Below are 19877 nucleotides of genomic sequence, written 5' to 3' on the forward strand. Positions count from 1 at the left end.
GTCCTACAGCAGAAACACTGAGGGAGTGCTGCACTGTCACAGGGACATTGTCCTACAACAGAAGTGCTGAAACCAGCGCCCCAGTGGCTTTAGTAGTTGACTATAAATTGTTCCTGTTTCTGTTTGAAGAATAAGGAAGATGTCACACGTAATCTGGCTAATACTGACCATTGAAACCTCTTCAAAAGAACCCTGATGATCCAGTCATTTTGGCTATGAATTTGGCAATGGCCAAACTGGTTGCTGCAATACGTGCAATACGGTGACGACCCACCAGGAGGCACTACAGTGTTTGGTGATACGTTTATGTTGTTAGTGTGGTAAACTGCAGCCTGTTGTGTTTCTGCTGTGTTGCATTTGCTGCTACAGTGAGGAACACGGGTAGATTAGTATTCAGAATGAAGCCACTGTAGCTGCATAGCCCTACACTCAGTACTTCCCGTCCCTTTGTGGAGAGTCGTTCACGTGTCCCGATCTCATTTGATGCCCCAATTTGCAGTGACTGACTAACCGTGAGCTGTCAGAGTACTTACACCTTCCCAGATTCCTGAAGCATCTCCAGCCAGTGCTGCTGGTCAAACTCAGTCTCGGCTGCAAGTAATATGTTTCCCTGAAGAGAAAATGCAGAGAGTTCACGTTAACCCTTCCACTCATTACTGGGGGAGGCTAAAATTTTGGTGACTCCTCACTTTTGAGAAGCATGGTCCGACGGGTGATCGGACAATGGAGTCACAGAATTGTTAACAATATAGCATGATGCCATTCAGGCCATGGTGTCTGTACTAGCTCTCAGAGCATTTTAACTGAAGTGCCAGTCTCCTGCTTCTTCCACCATAACCCTGCATCATGTTTCTATTTAAATTATTATCTAATACCCCTCTTGAATGGCACAACTGAACCTGCCTCCCACACACGCCCAGGCAGTGCATTGCACATGGTACACACTCACTGTGTGAGAAGTTTTTTTCTCATCTTCCATTTGCTTTTTCTGCACAACACTTCAATTCTGTGCCCTATGGTTCTCAACTGATAGTTGAGTTGGAACCGTTTCTCCCTATCCCCTTTGCCCAGAACCATCTTGATTGAGAAAATTCAATCAAATCTCCTCTTAACCATTTTCTCTCCATAGAAAGGAAGACCTAGCTGCTCCAATCTCTCCTCATAACTGCATTATCCAGGGTTATGAAATGTGTCAATGGTCAAGTGTCTCAATTAAACACGCTCAGAAGGGCTAGGGGCCAGGATTCTGATCTAAGTATCAACAGGAAGTTGAACTGAGACATTCTGATGAACAGTTATGGAGTGGAGAGATTGCTGGAACTAAACCTGGGCTGACCCTCTTCCAGAGCAAAAAAAAATCACACATCAACCAAACCTTGCCCTGTTTCTCTCTGCGCTGATGGTTCCGGTTTCTCCAGCATTATCTGTTTTTGCTTCAGATTACCAGCATTCTCAGTACTTTGCCTCTCCACTTTTATGGTCCATTCCCTTTGAAATGAGGTCCAACATTCCATTTGCCTTCCTCATTAACCATTGAATTGTGGCTTTTTGTGATCCATGGCTGAGGTTTGTGAAATCCCTGTTCTGTGGCTTTCTGCTGTCCTTCTCCATTTAAGTAATGTTCAGTTCCTCTATTCTTCCGGCCAAAGTGCATAACCTCACTTTATGCTCCATCTGCCAAGTTTTTACTCAAGCTGTCTATATACTCTTCTGCAGACTCGTTGCATCAATCTCACCACTTGACTTCCCACCTATTTCTGTGTCATACACAAACGTAGCTATAGTACATTCACTTTCCCTAAACAAGTCATTAATATGTGTTGCAAATAATTGTGGATGCAGCACTGCTCCCTGTGGAATTGCACTAGTTACAGATTGCCATCCTGAAAATGCTCCCCTTACCCAAACTCTATTTTTCTATGAGTTAACTAATCCTCTATCCATGCTAATATACTACCTCCAACACCATCAGCTCTTACGTTATTAAGTAGCTAACATGTGATATCTTAAAAAACACCTTTTGAAATCCAGATATATTATGTCTACTGGTTCCCCTTCATCTATCCTCCTCAAGTAATATTTTTCTAAGGCCCATTTCCCCTTCATGAAGCCATGCTGACTCTGCAGCTGTAACAGTCAGCAGTGCCCTGGAAGCACACCCGCAGGTCAAAAGTCAGTGATTTTATCAAAAGCACTTATTCACTTTAACGAGTCACTTATTCTTTTTGCTCTGTTAGTGAAAATTGATGCCACACTTCCTACGTTGTGTACATTGTGTAAAGAGATACAGTCGTCAGAGGATCATGAACATCTGTCCTCCTTTGAGAGAGACAATTAGTTATATATACGTTGACAGGGTGACTACAGTATGGGGTAAGGGGAGGACCCCATAAATTGTATTACGATTCATCCATGCTGTTTGGTTGATTCTGTATCACTCTCTAATTATCCAGCCAACTGAGCTAACTGACCCCACTGTTTCTACATTATATAAAGTCATAGAATCATAGCGTCATACAACATGGAAATAGACCCTTCAGTCCAACTTGTCCATGCCGACCAGGTTTCTTAAACTGAACTAATCCCATTTGCCTGCATTTGTCACATAACCCTCTAAACCTTTCCGATCCATGTATCTATCCAAATATCTTTTAAATGTTGTAATAGTACCCACCTCTACCACTTCCTCTAACAGCTTGTTCCATACGCACACCACCCTCTGTGTGAAAAAGTTGCCCCTGAGATCCCTTTTAAAACTTTGCCCTCTTATCTTATTAAACCTATTAAACCTATGCCCTCTATTTTTGGACACCCTATTCTGGGGAAAAGACCTTAGCTAGACCTGTTATCTGTGCCCCTCATTTATTTTATAAACATCTATAAGGTCAGCCCTCAACCTCATATGTTCCAGGGAAAGAAGTCCCAGCCTATCCAGCCTCTCCATATAATTCAAACCCTCCTTGTAAATCTTTTCTGCACCCTCTCTTGAGCAACTAGAACTGTACGCAGTACTCCAAATGTGGCCTTACCAGTGTCTTGTACAGCCATGACATGATGCCCCAACTTCTGTCCTCAATGCTCTGACTAATGAAGGCAAGCATGCTAATCACCTTCTTCACCATCCTGTCTACCTGTGATGCCACTTTTAAGGAACTGTGTACCTCTTCTCTTTGTTCCCCAGGGCCCTATCATTAACTGTGTAAGTCCTGCCCTGGTTTGTCTTACAAAATGGAACAGCTTACATTTATCTAATGTCTGTGACTCCTCTTCCAAAGCACCGAAATAGGAAGTGAAGTACTCTCCTGCAATTTGGGGATAAGGTGCCATTCAGTGGCCAGTTTCTGAATTTGGCTGTGGAGGGTTATGTGACAAATGCAGGAATACAGAGTACTGGGCTAATGCCAGGAATACAAAGTACTGGGCTAATGGTAAGATTCTTGGTTGTGTGGATGAGCAGAGAGATCTTGGTGTCCATGTGCATAGATCACTGAAAGTTGCCACCCAGGTTGATAGGGTTGTTAAGAAGGCGTACGGTGTGTTAGGTTTTATTGGTAGAGGGATTGAGTTTCGGAGCCATGAGGTCATGTTCCAGCTGTACAAAACTCTGGTGCGGCCACACTTGGAGTATTGCGTACAGTTCTGGTCACGGCATTATAGGAAGGATATGGAAGCAGAGGAGATTTACCAGGATGTTGCCTGGTATGGAGGCAAGGTCTTATGAGGAAAGGCGGAGGGACTTGAGGCTATTTTCGTTAGAGAGAAGAAGGTTAAGAGGTGACTTAATAGAGACATACAAGATGATCAGAGGAATAGATAGGGTGGACAGTGGGAGCCTTTTTCCTCGGATGGTGGTGGCTAGCACGAGGGGACATAGATTTAAATTGAGGGGTGATAGATATAGGACAGATGTCAGAGGTAGGTTCTTTACTCAGAGAGTAGTAAGGGCGTGGAATGCCCTGCCGGCAAAAGTAGTAGATTCACCAACTTTAAGGGCATTTAAATGGTCATTGGATAAACATATGGATGATAATGGAATAGTTTAGGTTAGATGGGCTTCAGATTGGTTTCACAGGTCGGCACAACATCGAGGGCCGAAGGGCCTGTACTGCGCTGTAATGTTCTATGTTCTATGTTCTAGATGCTTCTATGAGGGTGGTGCCCATTTCTGGAGCTGGGGTGATGGAGGTGGGGGAGGGGGTTTCTTGTCGAGCCAGGGATTGGTTTCGGGTGGGCAGGCTGAAGATGGTGCAGGTAAGACTTGATGGCAATATTTAAGGAAGGAAAGCTTAGCGAGCAGTGGAGAGGGAAGGGGGCATGTGGAGTTTGTGAATATTTGGGGAACTTGACTGGGAGAAATCAGCCAACACCGTGAGCTGGATAGTAAAATATTTGTTTTCCATTCAATGAACCCTGTTCGATTCGATTGCACTCTCGCTAATTAGATTCCATAAATTATGGGTTCATAACATTATTGTCTGGCGATGTAAACCACATAAATTTACCTTTTCTGGTTTGAGGTACTCAATCGATTCATTCCAAATCACTTAATTCATTTGCTGCATTCATTTTACTGGACTTACAATTTTTTTTGAGTCCATTGAGTTGGCCCTGATACTGCTGAACCCAATGGAAACTGTGAGACGAGACAGCAGTGACTTGCTGTAGCAACTTGTAACTTCATTCATCAGACTCAGCCACTCACTGGTAGAGTCATTGAGTCATACAGCCATGCAGCATGCAAACAGACCCTTCAGTCTAACTCGTCCATGCCAACCAGCTTTCCCAAACTGAACCAGTCCCATTTGCCTGCATTTGGTCCAAATCCCTCTAACCCTTTCCTAACAATGCATCTATCCAAACGTCTTTTACGTGTTGTAACTATACCAGCCTCTACCACTTCCCCTGGCAGCTCATTTCATACCACTCTCTAGTGAAAAAGTTGCCCCTCAGATCCCTTTTAAATCTTTCCCCTCTCACTTTAACCCTATGGCCTCTAGTTTTGGACTCCCCCACCCTGTAGAAATCAGCTTGGCTATTCACCCTTTCCATGCCCCTCATTATTTTCTAAACCTCTATAAGGTCACCCCTCAACCTCTGACATTCCAGGGAGAAAAGTCCCGGCCTATCCAGCCTCCTGATACAATTCAAACCCACTAGTCCTGGCAACATCCTTGTAAATCTTTTCTTACAGTTTAATAATATCCTTCCTATAGCAGGATGACCAGAACGATTCTTCAAAGCTAAAGAGGAGGAGAACACCAAAGCCATTGGAGCAAAGCTATAAATATTACCCTCGATTGCTAAGACTACAAGATGTAGGAGCATGATTAGGCCATTCAGCCCATCGGGTCTGCTCTGCCATTCAATGAGATTGTGGCTGATCTGATAATCCTCAGCTCCACTTTCCCACCTGTTCCACAAAGATGCTTGGTTCCCTTACTGATTAAAAATTTGTCTCTCAGCCTTGAATATACTTAATGACCGAGCCTCGATAGCCCTCTGAGGTAAAGAATTCCACAGATTTACCACCCTCTGAGAGAAGAAATTCCTCCTCATCTCTGTCTTAAATGGGTGACCCCTTATTCTGAGATGATGCCTCTGCGCCTAGACTCTCCCAACAGGAGAAATAAGTTTTCAACATCTGCCCCATCAGGCCTCCTAAGAGTCGTGTATGTTTCACTAAGTTTGCCTCTCATTCTTCTAAATTCCAATGTGTACAGGCCCAGCCTACTCACCCTCTCCTCATAAGACAATCCACCCATACCCAGAATTAGCTGAGTGATCCTTCTCAGGATTGCCTCCAATGCCAGTCTATCTTTGCTTACATAAGGGGCCCTAAACTGTTCACATTATTCCAGCTCTTGACTGACTAGTGCCTTGTATAGTTTTAGCAAAACCTCCCTACTTTTATGTTCCATTTCCATTGAAATAGAGGCCAACGTTTGCCTTCCCGATAACTCGCTGAATATGGATGTTAGCTTTTTGTGATTTTTGGACGAAGACTCCCAAATCCCTCTGTTCTGTTATTGGTAAAAACCGCCTGGTTCACTAATGTCCTTTAGGGAAGGAAACCTGCCATCCTTACCTGGTCTGGCTTACATGTGACTCCAAAACCTCAGCAATGTGGTTGACTATTAACTTCCCTCTGGGCAATTAGGGATGGGCAATAAATGCTGGTTTTGCCAGAGATGATCACATCCCATGCAAGATTAAAGAAGAGACTTGATTAGGGAGCTTAAGGTGCAGGGACCCCTAGGGGGCAGTGACCATACGTTATGGTATTACAAGTAAAGGTAACTACAGAGACATGAGGGAGGAGCAGGCAACAATTGATTGGAAGGAGCAGCAATGGCAGGAGTTTCTGGGGGTAATCCAGAGACACAGCAGAAACTTATCCCAAGGAAGAAAGCAGAGACTAAGGGGAGCATAAGGCAACTATGGCTGACAAGGTAAGTTGGGCCGGCATGAAAGCAAAAGAAAAACCATACAACGTGGTGAAGATTAGAGGGAAGCCAGAGGATTGGGAAACCTTTAAAAGCCAGTAGAGGATAATGCAAAAAAACAATAAGGCAGGGGGAGGTGGAGAAGATGAAACATGAGAGTAAGCTAAGTAGTAATATAAAAGAAGATTGCAAGAGTTTTTTTTTGTTTGGATATGTGAAAAGCAAGTTGAAGGCAAGAGGGGGCACTAGTTGCTGGAAACCAAGGCTGGAGAATTAGTAATGAGGAACAAAGAAATGGCACAGGAACCCAACAGGTACTTTGCATCAGTTTTCACAGTGAAAGGCATCAGCAACATACCAGAACTTTAAGACAGTCAGGGGGCAGAGATGAATGTAGTGGCCATCACTAAGGAGAAGATGCTGGAGAAGCTGAAAGGTCTGGAGGTGGATAAATCATCCAGACCAGATGGACTACATCCCAGAGTTCTGAAGGAGATAGCTGAAGTAATTGTAGAGGCATTGGTTGTGATCTTTCAGGAATCACTGGAGTCAGGGAGGGTCCCAGAGGACTTGAAAATGGCTAATTTAACATTCCTGTATAAGAAGGGAGAGAGGCAGAAGTCAGGACACATAGGCTGGTTAGCCTGATCTCGGTCGTTGGTAAGATTTTAGAGTCTATCTGAGAATGAGATTGGATGGTGTTAGGGACAAGGTACTGACATGGATAGAGTGTTGGATGACTGTCAGATGGCAGAGAGTTGGGAGAAAGGGATCTTTTTCAGGATAGTAGCCAGTGACCAGTGGAGTTCTGTAGGGTTAAGTGTTGAGACCACAACTATTTACATTATACATTAATGAGCTGGACGAAGGAACTGAGGGCATTGTTGCTCATGTTTATAGATGACACAAAGATAGGTGGAGGGCAGGTTGTGTTGAGGAAGTGGGGTTGATGTAGAAGGACTTGGACAGGACAGGAGAGTGGGCAAAGAAGTGGCAGATGGAGTTCAGTATAGGAAAGTGTGAAGTTATACACTTTGTTAGGAAGAATAGAGACATAGACTATTTTCTAAATGGGGAAAAGGCTTCGGAAATCTGAAGTACAAAGTGACTTTTTGGAGTTCTCGTTCAGGATTCTCTTAAGGTTAACACGCAAATTCAGATGGTAGTTAGGAAGACAAATGCAATGTCAGCATTCATTACAAGGGAGCTAGAACACAGAACAGAGAAGTACTGCTGAAGCTGTATAAGACACTGGTCAGACTGCATTTGCAATATTGTCAGTATTTTAGCCCTGTATCTAAGGAAGGATATGCTGGCTTTTGAGGGTGTCCAGAGGAGGTTTACAACAATGATCCCGGAGATGAAGGGCTTGTCATATGAGGAGTGGTTGATCTAGGTCTGTACTTGTTGGAGAAGATTGAGGGAAGATCTGTTTGAAACTTACAGGATAATGAGAGGCTTGGATACAATGGACGTGGAAAAGACGTTCCCACTAGCAGGAGGTTCTAGGACCCGAGGGCGCAGCCTCAGAGTAAAGGAACGACCCTTTAGAACTGAGATGAGGAGAAATTTCTTCAGTTAGAGGGTGGTGAATTTGTGGAATACGTTGCCATAGAGAGCTGTGGAGGCCAAGCCATTGACTGTATTTAAGACAGAGACAGATAGTTCTTGATTAGTAAGGGGATCAAGAGTTACGGGGAGAAGGCAGGAGAATGGGGTTGAGAAACATATCAGCCACGATCGAATGGTGGAGCAGACATGATGGGCTGAATGGCCTAATTATGCTTCTATAGCTTACGGTCTTATGAAAAGGAGATGGAGTGAATCTGAGCAGTTTACAGTGTTTTAACACAGGGAGAAAAGACAGATTTTTAATGTAGCAGTTCCAGCAAAATCACAGAATAAAGGAGAATTAATCTGATTTGTATGCTGGCAGATCACAAAGACAGTCAAAGGACAAAGGCTGTAGTTTAGGCATAGCAGAGATACGGAGACGAGAATGCATGAGGATATAGCTGGGCTGGGACTGGGATAGCTGGCACTGTTTCAGTTCAACAATCTGTCTAATGGCCTCAGGATCTTCAACGAGCCAACACTGTTAAAGCTCAGTAGGAACCGGGCAACACACTCTTGCTTGTAAACTGGATTCTAACCGCACATCCAAGCCATCACAAAGACATTGTGACACAGCTCTGCGTTGCCTGACATTTCTCACATATCAACTGATCTGAAACCCCTCACCCATTCCTTTGTTGCCTCTCTACTAAACTACTCCAAACTTCTTCCGTCTGACACCTAGCCTCAGTAAGCTTGAGGAGGTTCAAATCTTGCCTGTTGCCTCAATCTTTTCTCCTGACAAGTTCTGCTCAGCTCCAGTTAAGCAAAGTCTCACTTTTAAAACTCGCATCCTTGTTTTTCAAATCCCTCCAAGCTTAATGTTTTAGATGTTAATATAGGAGTAATGATTAGTAGGTTTGCAGATGACATTAAAATTGGAGGTGTAGTGGACAGCGAAGAAGGTTATCTCAGAGTACAATGGGACCTTGATCAGTTGGGCTGATGGGCCGAGAAGTGGCAGATGGAGTTTAATTTAAATAAATGCGAGGTGTTGCAATTTGATAATCAGGGCAGGATTTGTACACTTAATGGTACGATCCTGGGGAGTGTTGCTGAACAAGCAGACCTTGGGGTGCAGGTTCATAGTTCCTTGAACGTGGAATCACAGGTAGACAGAGTGGTGAAGAAGGTACGCTTACCTTCATTGGTCAGTGCCTTGAGTATAGTTGGAAGGTCTTGTGCGGCTTTACAGGACATTGGTTAGGCCACTTTTGGAATGATGCATTCAATTCTGGTCCCTAGTATAAGAAGGATGTTGTGAAATTTGAAAAGGTTCAGAAAAGATTTACAAGGATGTTGCCAGGGTTGGAGGGTTCGAGCTATAGGGAGAGGTTGAATAGGCTGGAGCTATTTTCCCTGGAGAGCCGGAGGCTGAGGAGTGACCTTATAGAAGTTTATAAAATCATTACAGGCATGGATAGGGTAAATAGACAAGGTATTTTCCCCAGAGTTGGGAAATCCAAAACTAGAGGGTATAGGTTTAAGGTGAGAAGGGGAAAGATTTTAAAAGGGCCTAAGGGGCAATTGTTTTCATGCAGAGAGTGGTGCGTGTATGGAATGAGCCGGAGGAAGTGGTGAAGGCTGGTATAATTACAACATTTAAAAGGCGTCTGGGTAGGTACATCAATAGGAAGCATTTAGAGGGATAGGGCTAAATGCTGGCAAATGGGACTAGATTAATTTAGGATATCTGGTTGGCATGGACGAGTTGGACTGAAGGGTCTGTTTCCGGGCTGTACAACTTTATGACTCTACTCCATCCCAGTTCCTGTCTCTACAATCTCCTCCAGCCCCACAAACCTCACTTTCCGGCCTCCTTGTGCATTCTCAGTTTTTATTGTTCCAGCCACCAGTAATCTAAACTCCCACTAATTTCTTCCTCTGGGATCCGTGTGTGCTAGAGACTTCCCAACCCAAACCCGGTCGCTTCCTGCTTCTGCAAATCTGACCTCGGGGTGGAGTTTGGGGGTGGGGGAGGGGGGAAATGAATCTGAAATTTGGTTTTCCATTCGGGTTGGGCAATAGAAGTAAACCACAAGAAACATCTCTCCAGCATCCAGCCTTCAGGCACTTCCCCATGTTCCATCCACACAAACCTATGGCAACCCCTAACCATCCACCCATGGCCCCCCATATTCTCTCTGCCATCATATGCCACCCATTTATTCCTAATGCCTCTTTCTATCACCCACGCTAACTTAGTTCTGGCTCACATCAATCCATGACAACCCCATACACACACATTCCTTACTTTAACAAACTCTACATATCTTCCAGTGTCCGATAAGGACCAACCTCAGGATACACACTGACTTAAAACAAAAATCAAGTTCAATTGATGAATTCACCATTTTTAAAAAAAAACTCTTTCCTTGACAAAACTCATTCACTATATTTCTTTAATAATTTCTTCCTCATAAGAACAAACATTTGTGTTCAAAGACCCACCTCAAAAACGTAATAAGCACTTGGAGCTGTCAAACAAACTGTGAACTAACAGGCAAACCACTGTGATAATGATACGTTGTGAAATCAATCATACAGCACTAATCCTTTAATGACAGCCCTTAAGTATTTTCCAACAGAGTAAGTGAAATGGCAAGCACTGCTTTGTTTTAATAGTGAATAGTCTTCTTTTCAAAATTTAACACAGTTAAGTTAGATTAGTTGATTGCTTCACAGCTCTCTCAGCAATTCCCTTTGATAACCCTCTGACAATTCTAAACAAGTTGACGGCGCCAATCAGTTTATTCGCTTATAACACTCATTCATGTTGACTTTTAACAAACCCAAAGCAAGCTTAATCTCACACAACAAGTTCTTGACTGTTCCCAAAAATGTTCTGGAACAAAATCCAAAAGAGTACCTCTGTCTTGAAATATCTCCACCAGTTTTGGAACTTTTACTTCCCTTTATAAACGCACAAGTTGTGCTCTGGACATCCCATGAGTAAGCTACAGATGTGCAAATTGGGACTCCCTCCCAATCTCCCACTGCAAAAATGGTGGAGGCCTGAGTCTGGGGTGGTGCAGGATTTCTGGATTTGTCCCTCCAGTGTCACTTTTGCTGAGATAAACAACTCTATCGTTTATGTAAAACCTGGCAGATCACAAAGACAGTCAAAGGACAAAGGCTGTAGTTTAGGCATAGCAGAGATATGGAGATAAGAATGCATGAGGATAAAGCCGGACTGGGACTGGGGTAGCTGGCACTGTTTCAGTTCAACAATCTGTCTAATGGCCTCAGGATCTTCAACGAGCCAACACTGTTAAAGCTCAGTAGGAACCGGGCAACACACTCTTGCTTGTAAACTGGATTCTAACCACACATCCAAGCCATTGCGAAGACATTGTGACACAGTTCTGCGTTGCCTGACATTTCTCACACATCAACTGATCTGAAACCCCTCACCCATTCCTTCGTTACCTCTCTACTAAACTACTCCAAACTTCTTCCATCCGACACCTAGCCTCAGTAAGCTTGAGGAGATTCAAATCTTGCCTGTTTCCCCAATCCTTTCTCCTGACAAGTTCTGCTCAGCTCCAGCCTCTGTCAGTTCCAGTTAAGCAAAGTCTCACTTTTAAAACTCGCATCCTCGTCTAGGGTTTCTCCAGGTATTTTAGAAAGGGAAACAGCAACTAAAGCAAATACATCCTCTAGGGAGTGCGTTTGAGGAATTAATAACGGAACATAAGAAACTGGCAGATGAATTGAGCAAAGACTTCACTATAAAATATACAAAAGACATCTCAGGGATGATTGTAAGTCAAAAGATGAAAGGAAGGAAGGATCTTAAATCTCAATCACCAGGGAAAACTATTGGACAAGTCCCCAGGTCCTGATGGACTTCATCGGAGGGTCTGGAAAGAAATGCCTTGTAAGATAACAGCTGCACGTGATGCAATCTTCCATGGATCACCATCTTGACTTGGAGATATATCACCGTTTCTTCACTGTCACTGGGTTAAAATCTTGGAATTCCCTCCCTAAGGTTATTTTAGTTCTACCTATGGCACATTGACTGCATTGGTTCAAGCTCACCATCACCTTCTCAAGGGCAACTAGGTATGGGCAATAAATGCTAGCCCAGGCGACGAAACCCACGTCCCACCAGAGAATATAAAAAAAGACTCTGGAAAGGTCCCATGAGATTAAAAATTAATGACCATAATTTTTGTAGTGAAGGAAGGAGGGAGGCAGAAAGTAATAATTAGCCCCAACATCTTTCATTGAGAAAATGCTGCAATCTATTATTAAGGAGTTTCTAGCACCATACTTTGCAAATCATAACGCATTCAGGGAGTGTCAACATGGTTTTTTGAAAAGGAAGTCATGTTTGACTAATTTTGTTTTAGTTATTTGAGGGAGTGGAAAGCAGGGTGAATAAAGGGAAACCTGTGGATGTTGTCTACCTGGATTTCCAAAGACACAAGGCATCAAAACAAACTACATCACAAATTGACAACTCACAGTCTAGGAGGGTAAACGTAATTGCATGGATAGCAGCTGACATTACAAATGGGGCACTTTGTGTTAGCAAGAGGCAGTGACTGCAGTACCACAGAGGTCAGTGCTGTGTCCTCAACTATTTATGGTCTATATCAATGATTTGGATGAAGGGACTGAATGTATAGTTTACTAATGACATGAAGATAGGTTGGAAAATGAGTTGTGAAGTGAATGTAAGGGAATAGAGATAAACTCGGTGAGTAGGTTAAAAAAAAGGCAGATGGGGTATAATGTGGGAAATTGTGAACTTGATCACGTTGACAAAAAGAATAGGAAGCCAGCATCTTATTTAAAATGGAGAGAGATTGCAGAGCTCTGCAATGCACACAGGGATCGTGGTGTTTTATTGTCTCGTGAGACATGGGAGTCGCTGGCTTGGCTCAGCATTTACAGCCCGTCCCTAGTTGCCCCTTGAGAAGGTGGCGGTGAGCTGGCTTCTTGAACTGCAGTCCACGTGCTGTAGGTAGACCCACAATGTCCTCAGGGAGGGAATTCCAGGATTTGGAGCCAGCAACAGTGAAGGATCGATGTTATATTTCCAAGTCAGGATGGTGAGTGGCTTGGAGATCTTGCTATAAGCATCACAAGAAGTGATTGACAAAAAGCAACAAGTGATTAGAAAGGCAAGGGAATAGAACATAAGAGTAGGGAAGTCAGCTACAATTGTACTGGGCATGGGTGAGACCACATCTGATGTGTACGGTTTTGGTCTCCTTACTAAAGAAAGAATATAATATCATGAGAAGCAGTTCACAGAAGGTTCACCTGGCTGAATCTTGGGAGGAGGGGTTACAATGAAATGTTGAACAGGGTAAGCTGTATCTACTGGAGTTTAGAAGGATGAAAGTCTTACTGAGGTGTAAAATCATGAGAAAAGTTGACAGGCTGGATGCTGAGATGATGGAGGAAAGCCTAGAGGGGACACAGAGAGGTTGTTGGGAGTCCCCAGCAGAGAAAACAGTAGAGATAGGGTCATTGAGTCTTTGTAAGGCCAATAAGTCACAAAGGTTCCACTCTCTCAGAGAGAGAGAGAGACATGACTAGTGGGGGTTTAACCTGAGGGTCGTCATGCCTCAGGCAAGGGTAGAGGGAGAGTCCTTCATGGTGACCTTAGTAGGTGCAGGAATTGAACCCACCCTGTGGACGTCACTCTGCATCGCAAAACCGTCATCCAGCCAACTGAGCTGAGCTTGCTAAATCATTGACTGACAAAAGGAATCAAAGGTTATGGTGTCTGGATAGGCAGGAAATTACATTTGAGGCCACAACCGTACCTGCCATGATCTTACTGAATAGCGGAGTAGACCTGAGAGGGTGAATGGCCTTCTCCTGCTCTTAGCGCATATGTTAGTTCAACAAATGCACTGTTAGGTGTTGGTTCCCATTGATGACAGCAACTGAGAGTAAAACTTCTTTTGAAGCAAAGATTGTGAGAGTGAGAGGGCAAGCTGTCAAAGCAAAGGCAATGAACACACAGGGGTGTATCCAAACTGAGCACGACGGCGTGTTCTCATTGGAAAGATCGGGGCAAATGCTTCTCAATAAAACTCAAATTGATTTGAAGGGAACTGATGTCGTGGAGCCTGATTGACAGGCAAGATTACGCTTAGTGACGTGGTCCAGCTTTGGTGTACAACGTGGATCCAATGATTGAACACGTCGATTTGAAGAGGTCTCTGATCAACCTCTTGCCTTTTCCGAACAGCGGATCCAAAGTGACACTCACTGACTCTTACTCGATGGAAACCATTTTTGAAGGCTCAACCATTTGCCCTATCAACTCTGAGCCTCAGCCTACTCCCATTGCTCTGGGTTGGAAATCTCCTCTGACACGGGGATGGCTGGAAGGGGCAAACATTGTCCCGGTACCTCGGAGTCTTACTGGCCTGAGGGCAGTTCTTACTTACGTGGAAATCCTCATGGGAAATCTTCATCACAAATGGCATATTGGGCTCTTCCTTTGCCTCCACCACACATCCGCCCAGTGGTATCACACCCTGTCAAAAAAACACAACAGGATAGATGGACTTTCCAAGATGCCAGCCAGCCCTCATAGCTCATATAGATTTCCGGAACCTTCTGTTTCAAAGGGTGTTGGCATAGGTTGCCCCTATCCTACAATCTGAAGATTGCAGGTTTACTCCCTCACCCCTCCTGATTCTGATCGAAACGTGGGCCAAGACTTCTATTCCAATTAGATATCAGGAAATCTGCAGCTAACATCTTCAGTTTTGACCAATTCCTAATTAATGACTGTATCCCTCTCTCTTGGACAACTGCTGGCTCATTTCCAGTTTTGGGGTCACGTCAGGCACTGAGGTAAATGACCAACCCTGTACTTGCACCAAGAACGGCCATTTTCTTTTCAATAGCTTCATCCGAGTCCAACTCATCATCTCCTTCATGCCTCAGTTACCTCTCGACCTAACTATCCCAACACACTCTAGGGCTGGACTCCTGCCTACTTCTGCCTGTTAACTTGAATCATCCAAATTTCTGCTGCCTGTGTTTTCACTCGTACCTCCCTGTTAACAGCTGAGGAGCCGCCATCTTGACACGCTGCAGACCGTGTGGACATATTGTGCTCATGATGTTTCCCACTCGAGAAAAACAATGATTTTAAAATTGATATATGCATCTCCAAAACCATCTGAGGCCTTGCCACTCCGTACCTTTTATCATCGAAATGTAGAAAATAGTAGCAGATGTAGGCCCTTCAGCCCTTTGGGCCTGTTCCACCATTCAAGACAATAATGGCTGATCATCCACCTCAGTACCTGCTCCCGTTTTTTCCCCAAAAACCTTTGATCTCTTTAGCCACAAGAATTAGATCTAACTCCTTTTTGAAAATGTTCAATGTTTCGTCTTCAACTGCTTTAAGCGGCAAAGAATCTCACAGATTTATCACTCCCTGAGTGAAGATATTTCGCCTCATCTCAGTCCTAAAAAGCCTATCCTGTATCTTTAGACTGTTACCCTTGGTCCTGGACTCCCCGGTTGTTGGACACATCCTTCCTGTGTTTACCCTGTCCAGTCCTGGTAGAATTTTATAGGTTTCTATGAGATTCCCCCCTCATCCTTCTAAACTCCAGTGAATATGGTCCTAATCGTCTCTCATCATACGTCAATCCCGCCCCAGAAATCAGTCTGATAAACTCCTTTGGCCTCAGGACCATCTGTACTCCACTAATTCTGGCCTCTAATTGATTGTTAATTTAAATCACTCCGCCAGTGGTGACTGTGCTTTCAGTTGCCTGGGTCTCAATCTCAGGAAATTCCTCTGCAAACCTCACTGCCTCTCTGACCTTGCTTTCCCCCAAAACCCTCCCTCCTACAATTAGTGGCTGATCAAACCCTCTAACATTTCCTTATGAGGCCCAGTGCCACTGCTTTACAGTGCTCCTACTTTCCCAGTTGAAGGCACTGTATAAATGGACATCGATACTTTTGAAAGCAACCCAAAGATGAAAATATTTTGAATTTGATTGTGTTTCTTTAACACTTTAATTCATCAGGTTCACTGAGGGCAATAGGATTTATATAGAGTATGTTTATCAACAATATGGAGCAAAGTTGAAAAGATGGAATGGCAGTAATGAGTCACCCCTCCTTAGACAGCCCCTTCCAAATTCATGACCATTTCCATCGAGAAGGACAAGGAAAGCAGATACACGGGAACACCGGCCCCCTACAAGTTCCCCTCCAAGCCGCTCACCATCCTGACTTGGAAATATATCGCTGTTCCTTCACTGTCACTGGGTCAAACTCCTAGAATTCCCTCCCTAAGGGCATTGTGGATCTAACCACAGCAGGTGGACTGCAGCGGTTCAAAAATTTCACCAGGAAATTTGACTGGGCAATATTGGAGTGGCATGGTGGCTCAGTAGTTAGCACTGCCGCCTCACAGCGCTAGGGACCCGGGTTCAATTCCAGGCTCGGGAGACTGCCTTGTGTGAAGTTTGCACATTCTCCCTGTGTCTGTGTGGGTTTCCCGCTGGGTGCTCTGGTTTCCTCCCACAGTCCAAAGATTATGTGGATTGGCCATGCTAAATTGTCTGTAGTGTGCAGGCTAGATGGACTAGCCATTGGAAATGTGGGGTTACAGGGACAGGTGGGATGCTCTTCGGAGGGTCAATGTAGACTTAATGGGATGAATGGCATCGTTCTGCATTATAGAGATTCCTATGAATAAAAGCAGACCTTGGCAGCAATACCCAACATGACACCCAACAGAGGAAAAACTGAGTGGCTTGAAAGGGTTTGAACACTTACCACTTCCCAGAATCTAAGGTCTAAACAGTCAGTGTTTCCTGTCCCCACCATGGTCACTGAGTGAACCCACAAACATGGTACTCCAATTCCACAACACAGCTCCCTTTGGCTCAGCTCACGGTTTGATCTGGAAGCTATAGGCATTTGCCAGTACCTGGTAACTGGTCACCAGGGACTGGGGCACAGTACCTGACCCTAAACCAGGTTCAGCTCTATTCTAGAGGCAGCAGTAATCTCCTTGAGTATGGGTTCATTACCCTCCGCACAGAGGGTACAGCAACAAAACAGACTTGTCTAAACTGTCTCCAAATGCATAGTATAAAGCAGGAGTAAATCCCTCACTGGGTAGAAACCAGGAGTGCCCCCCCCCATCCTCATCAATTTAATACAGAGATGAGGTGAATCTTTTCTTCTCTCGGAGAATCTTTGGAACTCTCTTCGTGAAAAGGTGACGGACACAGAGCCCTGGAATATTTTTAAGAGAAATTCTTGCGAAGCAAGGGGGTTGCGGGGATATCGGAGAGTTATCAATGAGATTGTGGGCTTGAGGTTACAATCAGATCAGGTGCTGATGGTGGACTGTAGTCGAGGGGCTGGATGGTGGAGTTGAGGGGCTGGGTGTTGGAGTCGAGGGGCTGGGTGTTGGAGCGGAGTTGAGGGGCTGGGTGTTGGAGTTGAAGGGCTGGGTGTTGGAGTGGAGTCGAGGGGCTGAGTGTTGGAGTCGAGGGGCTGGGTGCTGTTGTATGAAGTAGCAGCGCACTGGTGCAGTGTGAATGTTCTGTTTTTGAACCTGATGATCCTGCAGTTTGTTTGATCTTGAGTATGCTGCTTGTTTTCTCATCAGCGACAGGGAGGAGATTATCCAACCTTGACCGTGTTCTGGTTTAGCAAGCCGCACCACTGCAGCTGAGCGTCAGATTAATCTGAAGTTTCCTGCTAGTTTAGTCTCCCCTGTGCTAATGTCTGGGCAGTTTTATGCTTTGGCACTGGGATGTCAGTGTGAATTTTTCTCAGGCATTATCTGTACTGATGTTGCGCTTTTGAGAGGCATCCACTGAGCAATGAATGGTGAAGCCAGGCCACAACAGCATAGCTCCAATGCAGTCTTGAACTGTACTAAACTGTGCTGTTCTCTCCAAGGATGAGAGATGGGCTCTGCATCATTCCAGTAACTCCCTACTTCTGTTTGGTCAGACTCAGAACATGCATCTGAGGCTAACTTTCCTTTCAGCTCGGAATCTGGCTGATGAGGAGGGGCAGTGGAGAGTGGTATCCCCTGGAGCTTACTGCTGATTCCAACAGCATCCTAGCCCCAAGGTACAGGTCGCTGAAGGTAGGATTGCAGGTGCAGCAGGTAATTAAAAAGGCAAATGGAATTTTGTCTGCCATTGTTCGAGGGATGGAGTTTAAAAACAGGGAGGCTATGTTGCAGCTGTATAGGGTCCTGGTGAGGCCACACCTGGAGTACTGTGTGCAGTTTTGGTCTCCTTACTTCAGAAGAGATATACTAGCACTGGAGGCGGTGCAGAGGTGATTCACTCGGTTGATTCCAGAGTTGAGAGGGTTGGATTATGAGGAGAGACTGAGTAGACTGGGATTATACTCATTGGAATTCAGAAGAATGAGGGGAGATCTTATAGAAACATATAAGATTATGAAGGAAATAGATAAAGTGGAGGCAGGGAGGTTGTCTCCACTAGCAGGTGAAACTAGGACTAGAGGGCATTGCCTCAAAATAAAGGGAAGCAGATGTAGGACTGAGGTCAGGAGGAACTTCTTCACCCAAAGGGTTGTGAATCTGTGGAATTCCCTGCCCAGTGAAGCGGTTGAAGCTACCTCGCTGAATGTTTTTAAGGCAAGGCTAGATAAATTTTTGAACAGTAAAGGAATTAAGGTTTATGGTGAGCGGGCGGGTAAGTGGAGCTGAGTCTCAAAAAGATCAGCCATGATCTTATTAAATGGCGGGGCAGGCTCTAGGGGCCAGATGGCCTACTCCTGCTCCTAGTTCTTATGTTCTTATGTTCTATAGGAGCCAGTGACATTAGTGACCAAACATCCTTTTGTGGTACCTTTCGGTGTTCCAACAAGCACTATTCCAATCTGTCATGTTGTTCAATATTTACCAGCCACCAGGACAGGCCTGTTGAACTGCATAGTGATCAAGTGCACAGTAACTGGCCATTCAGCCCAACTGCCCATGTTGGCTTTTCTGCTTCAAACAAACCTCCTCTTGTGCTATTTCATCTCAGCCTCTCAGTGCGTCCTCCCTGTTCCTTTCTACCTTGTGTTTCTATCTAGATTCCTCTTAAACACAGCAACGGTATCGACCTCATCGACTCCCGGTCATTGTCAGCTTCAAGTTCTGAACACTCTGGGTCAAGATGTTTCACCTGCATTTTCCTGACTGTAGCACCCAGTCTTATACCAAAGGCCCTTAGTTGTAGATCCCCCAGAAAGTGGAGATCACAGTGAGATATGCTGAGAGTGGGGTGTGTGTGCTGGGAGCTGGCCGATATTCCCAGAAGGAGGTGCAGTTAAGGGATTGGGTGAGATGGGACATGTCCGAGGTTGACAGCACGAAAGCAACCGAAAGCAGTAACCGAAAGCAATCGGGATAAAAGAAAATAAAAAGCAGAGACAGAGGGAAGAAAGGGTCAATGGCAGGACAACAGTTGATTAGCTGGTGAGTCATTATTTTGCTTTTTAAGGTAAGGAAGCAAATTACAGATTAGAAAATATGGCTCTTACTTTATTAAAGCAATAATTTAAATTAGATAAACTAATAAAACAAAAAAATGCAGAGAAAACCTCATCTAATGAAATATACACAACACAAGTCAGGGGAGGTAGTGAGTTCTCAGGAAGGGTCACCAGACCTGTAACGTTAACTCTGAATGTTTTCTTCACAGATGCTGCCAGACCTGCTGTGCTTTTCCAGCAACTTCTGTTTTTGTTCCTGATTTACAGCATCGCATATCTTTCGGTTTTTAATCAGGTAGTGAGCTCCATGTCTGCCCCCAGTTACAGAACTGGAGT

The 19877-nt window shown here is 44.5% G+C and overlaps 1 protein-coding gene across 1 annotated transcript in view; it reads right to left on the reverse strand.

Moving 5' to 3' along the window:
• The window catches only part of plekhd1 (pleckstrin homology domain containing, family D (with coiled-coil domains) member 1), a 150726-nt gene that overhangs the window by 118210 nt on the left and 12639 nt on the right, over positions 1-19877 (reverse strand). Inside the window, exons 3-4 of the mRNA XM_048600484.1 lie at positions 14477-14566; positions 534-610 (exon numbers count right to left, since the gene is read on the reverse strand). Of these exons, the coding sequence (XP_048456441.1) occupies positions 534-610; positions 14477-14566 (167 nt within the window). The remainder of the gene's footprint in view (positions 1-533; positions 611-14476; positions 14567-19877) is intronic.

This window comes from Rhincodon typus, chromosome 8, assembly GCF_021869965.1.
Source record: "Rhincodon typus isolate 14 chromosome 8, sRhiTyp1.1, whole genome shotgun sequence".
Classification (NCBI taxonomy): Eukaryota; Metazoa; Chordata; class Chondrichthyes; order Orectolobiformes; family Rhincodontidae; genus Rhincodon; species Rhincodon typus.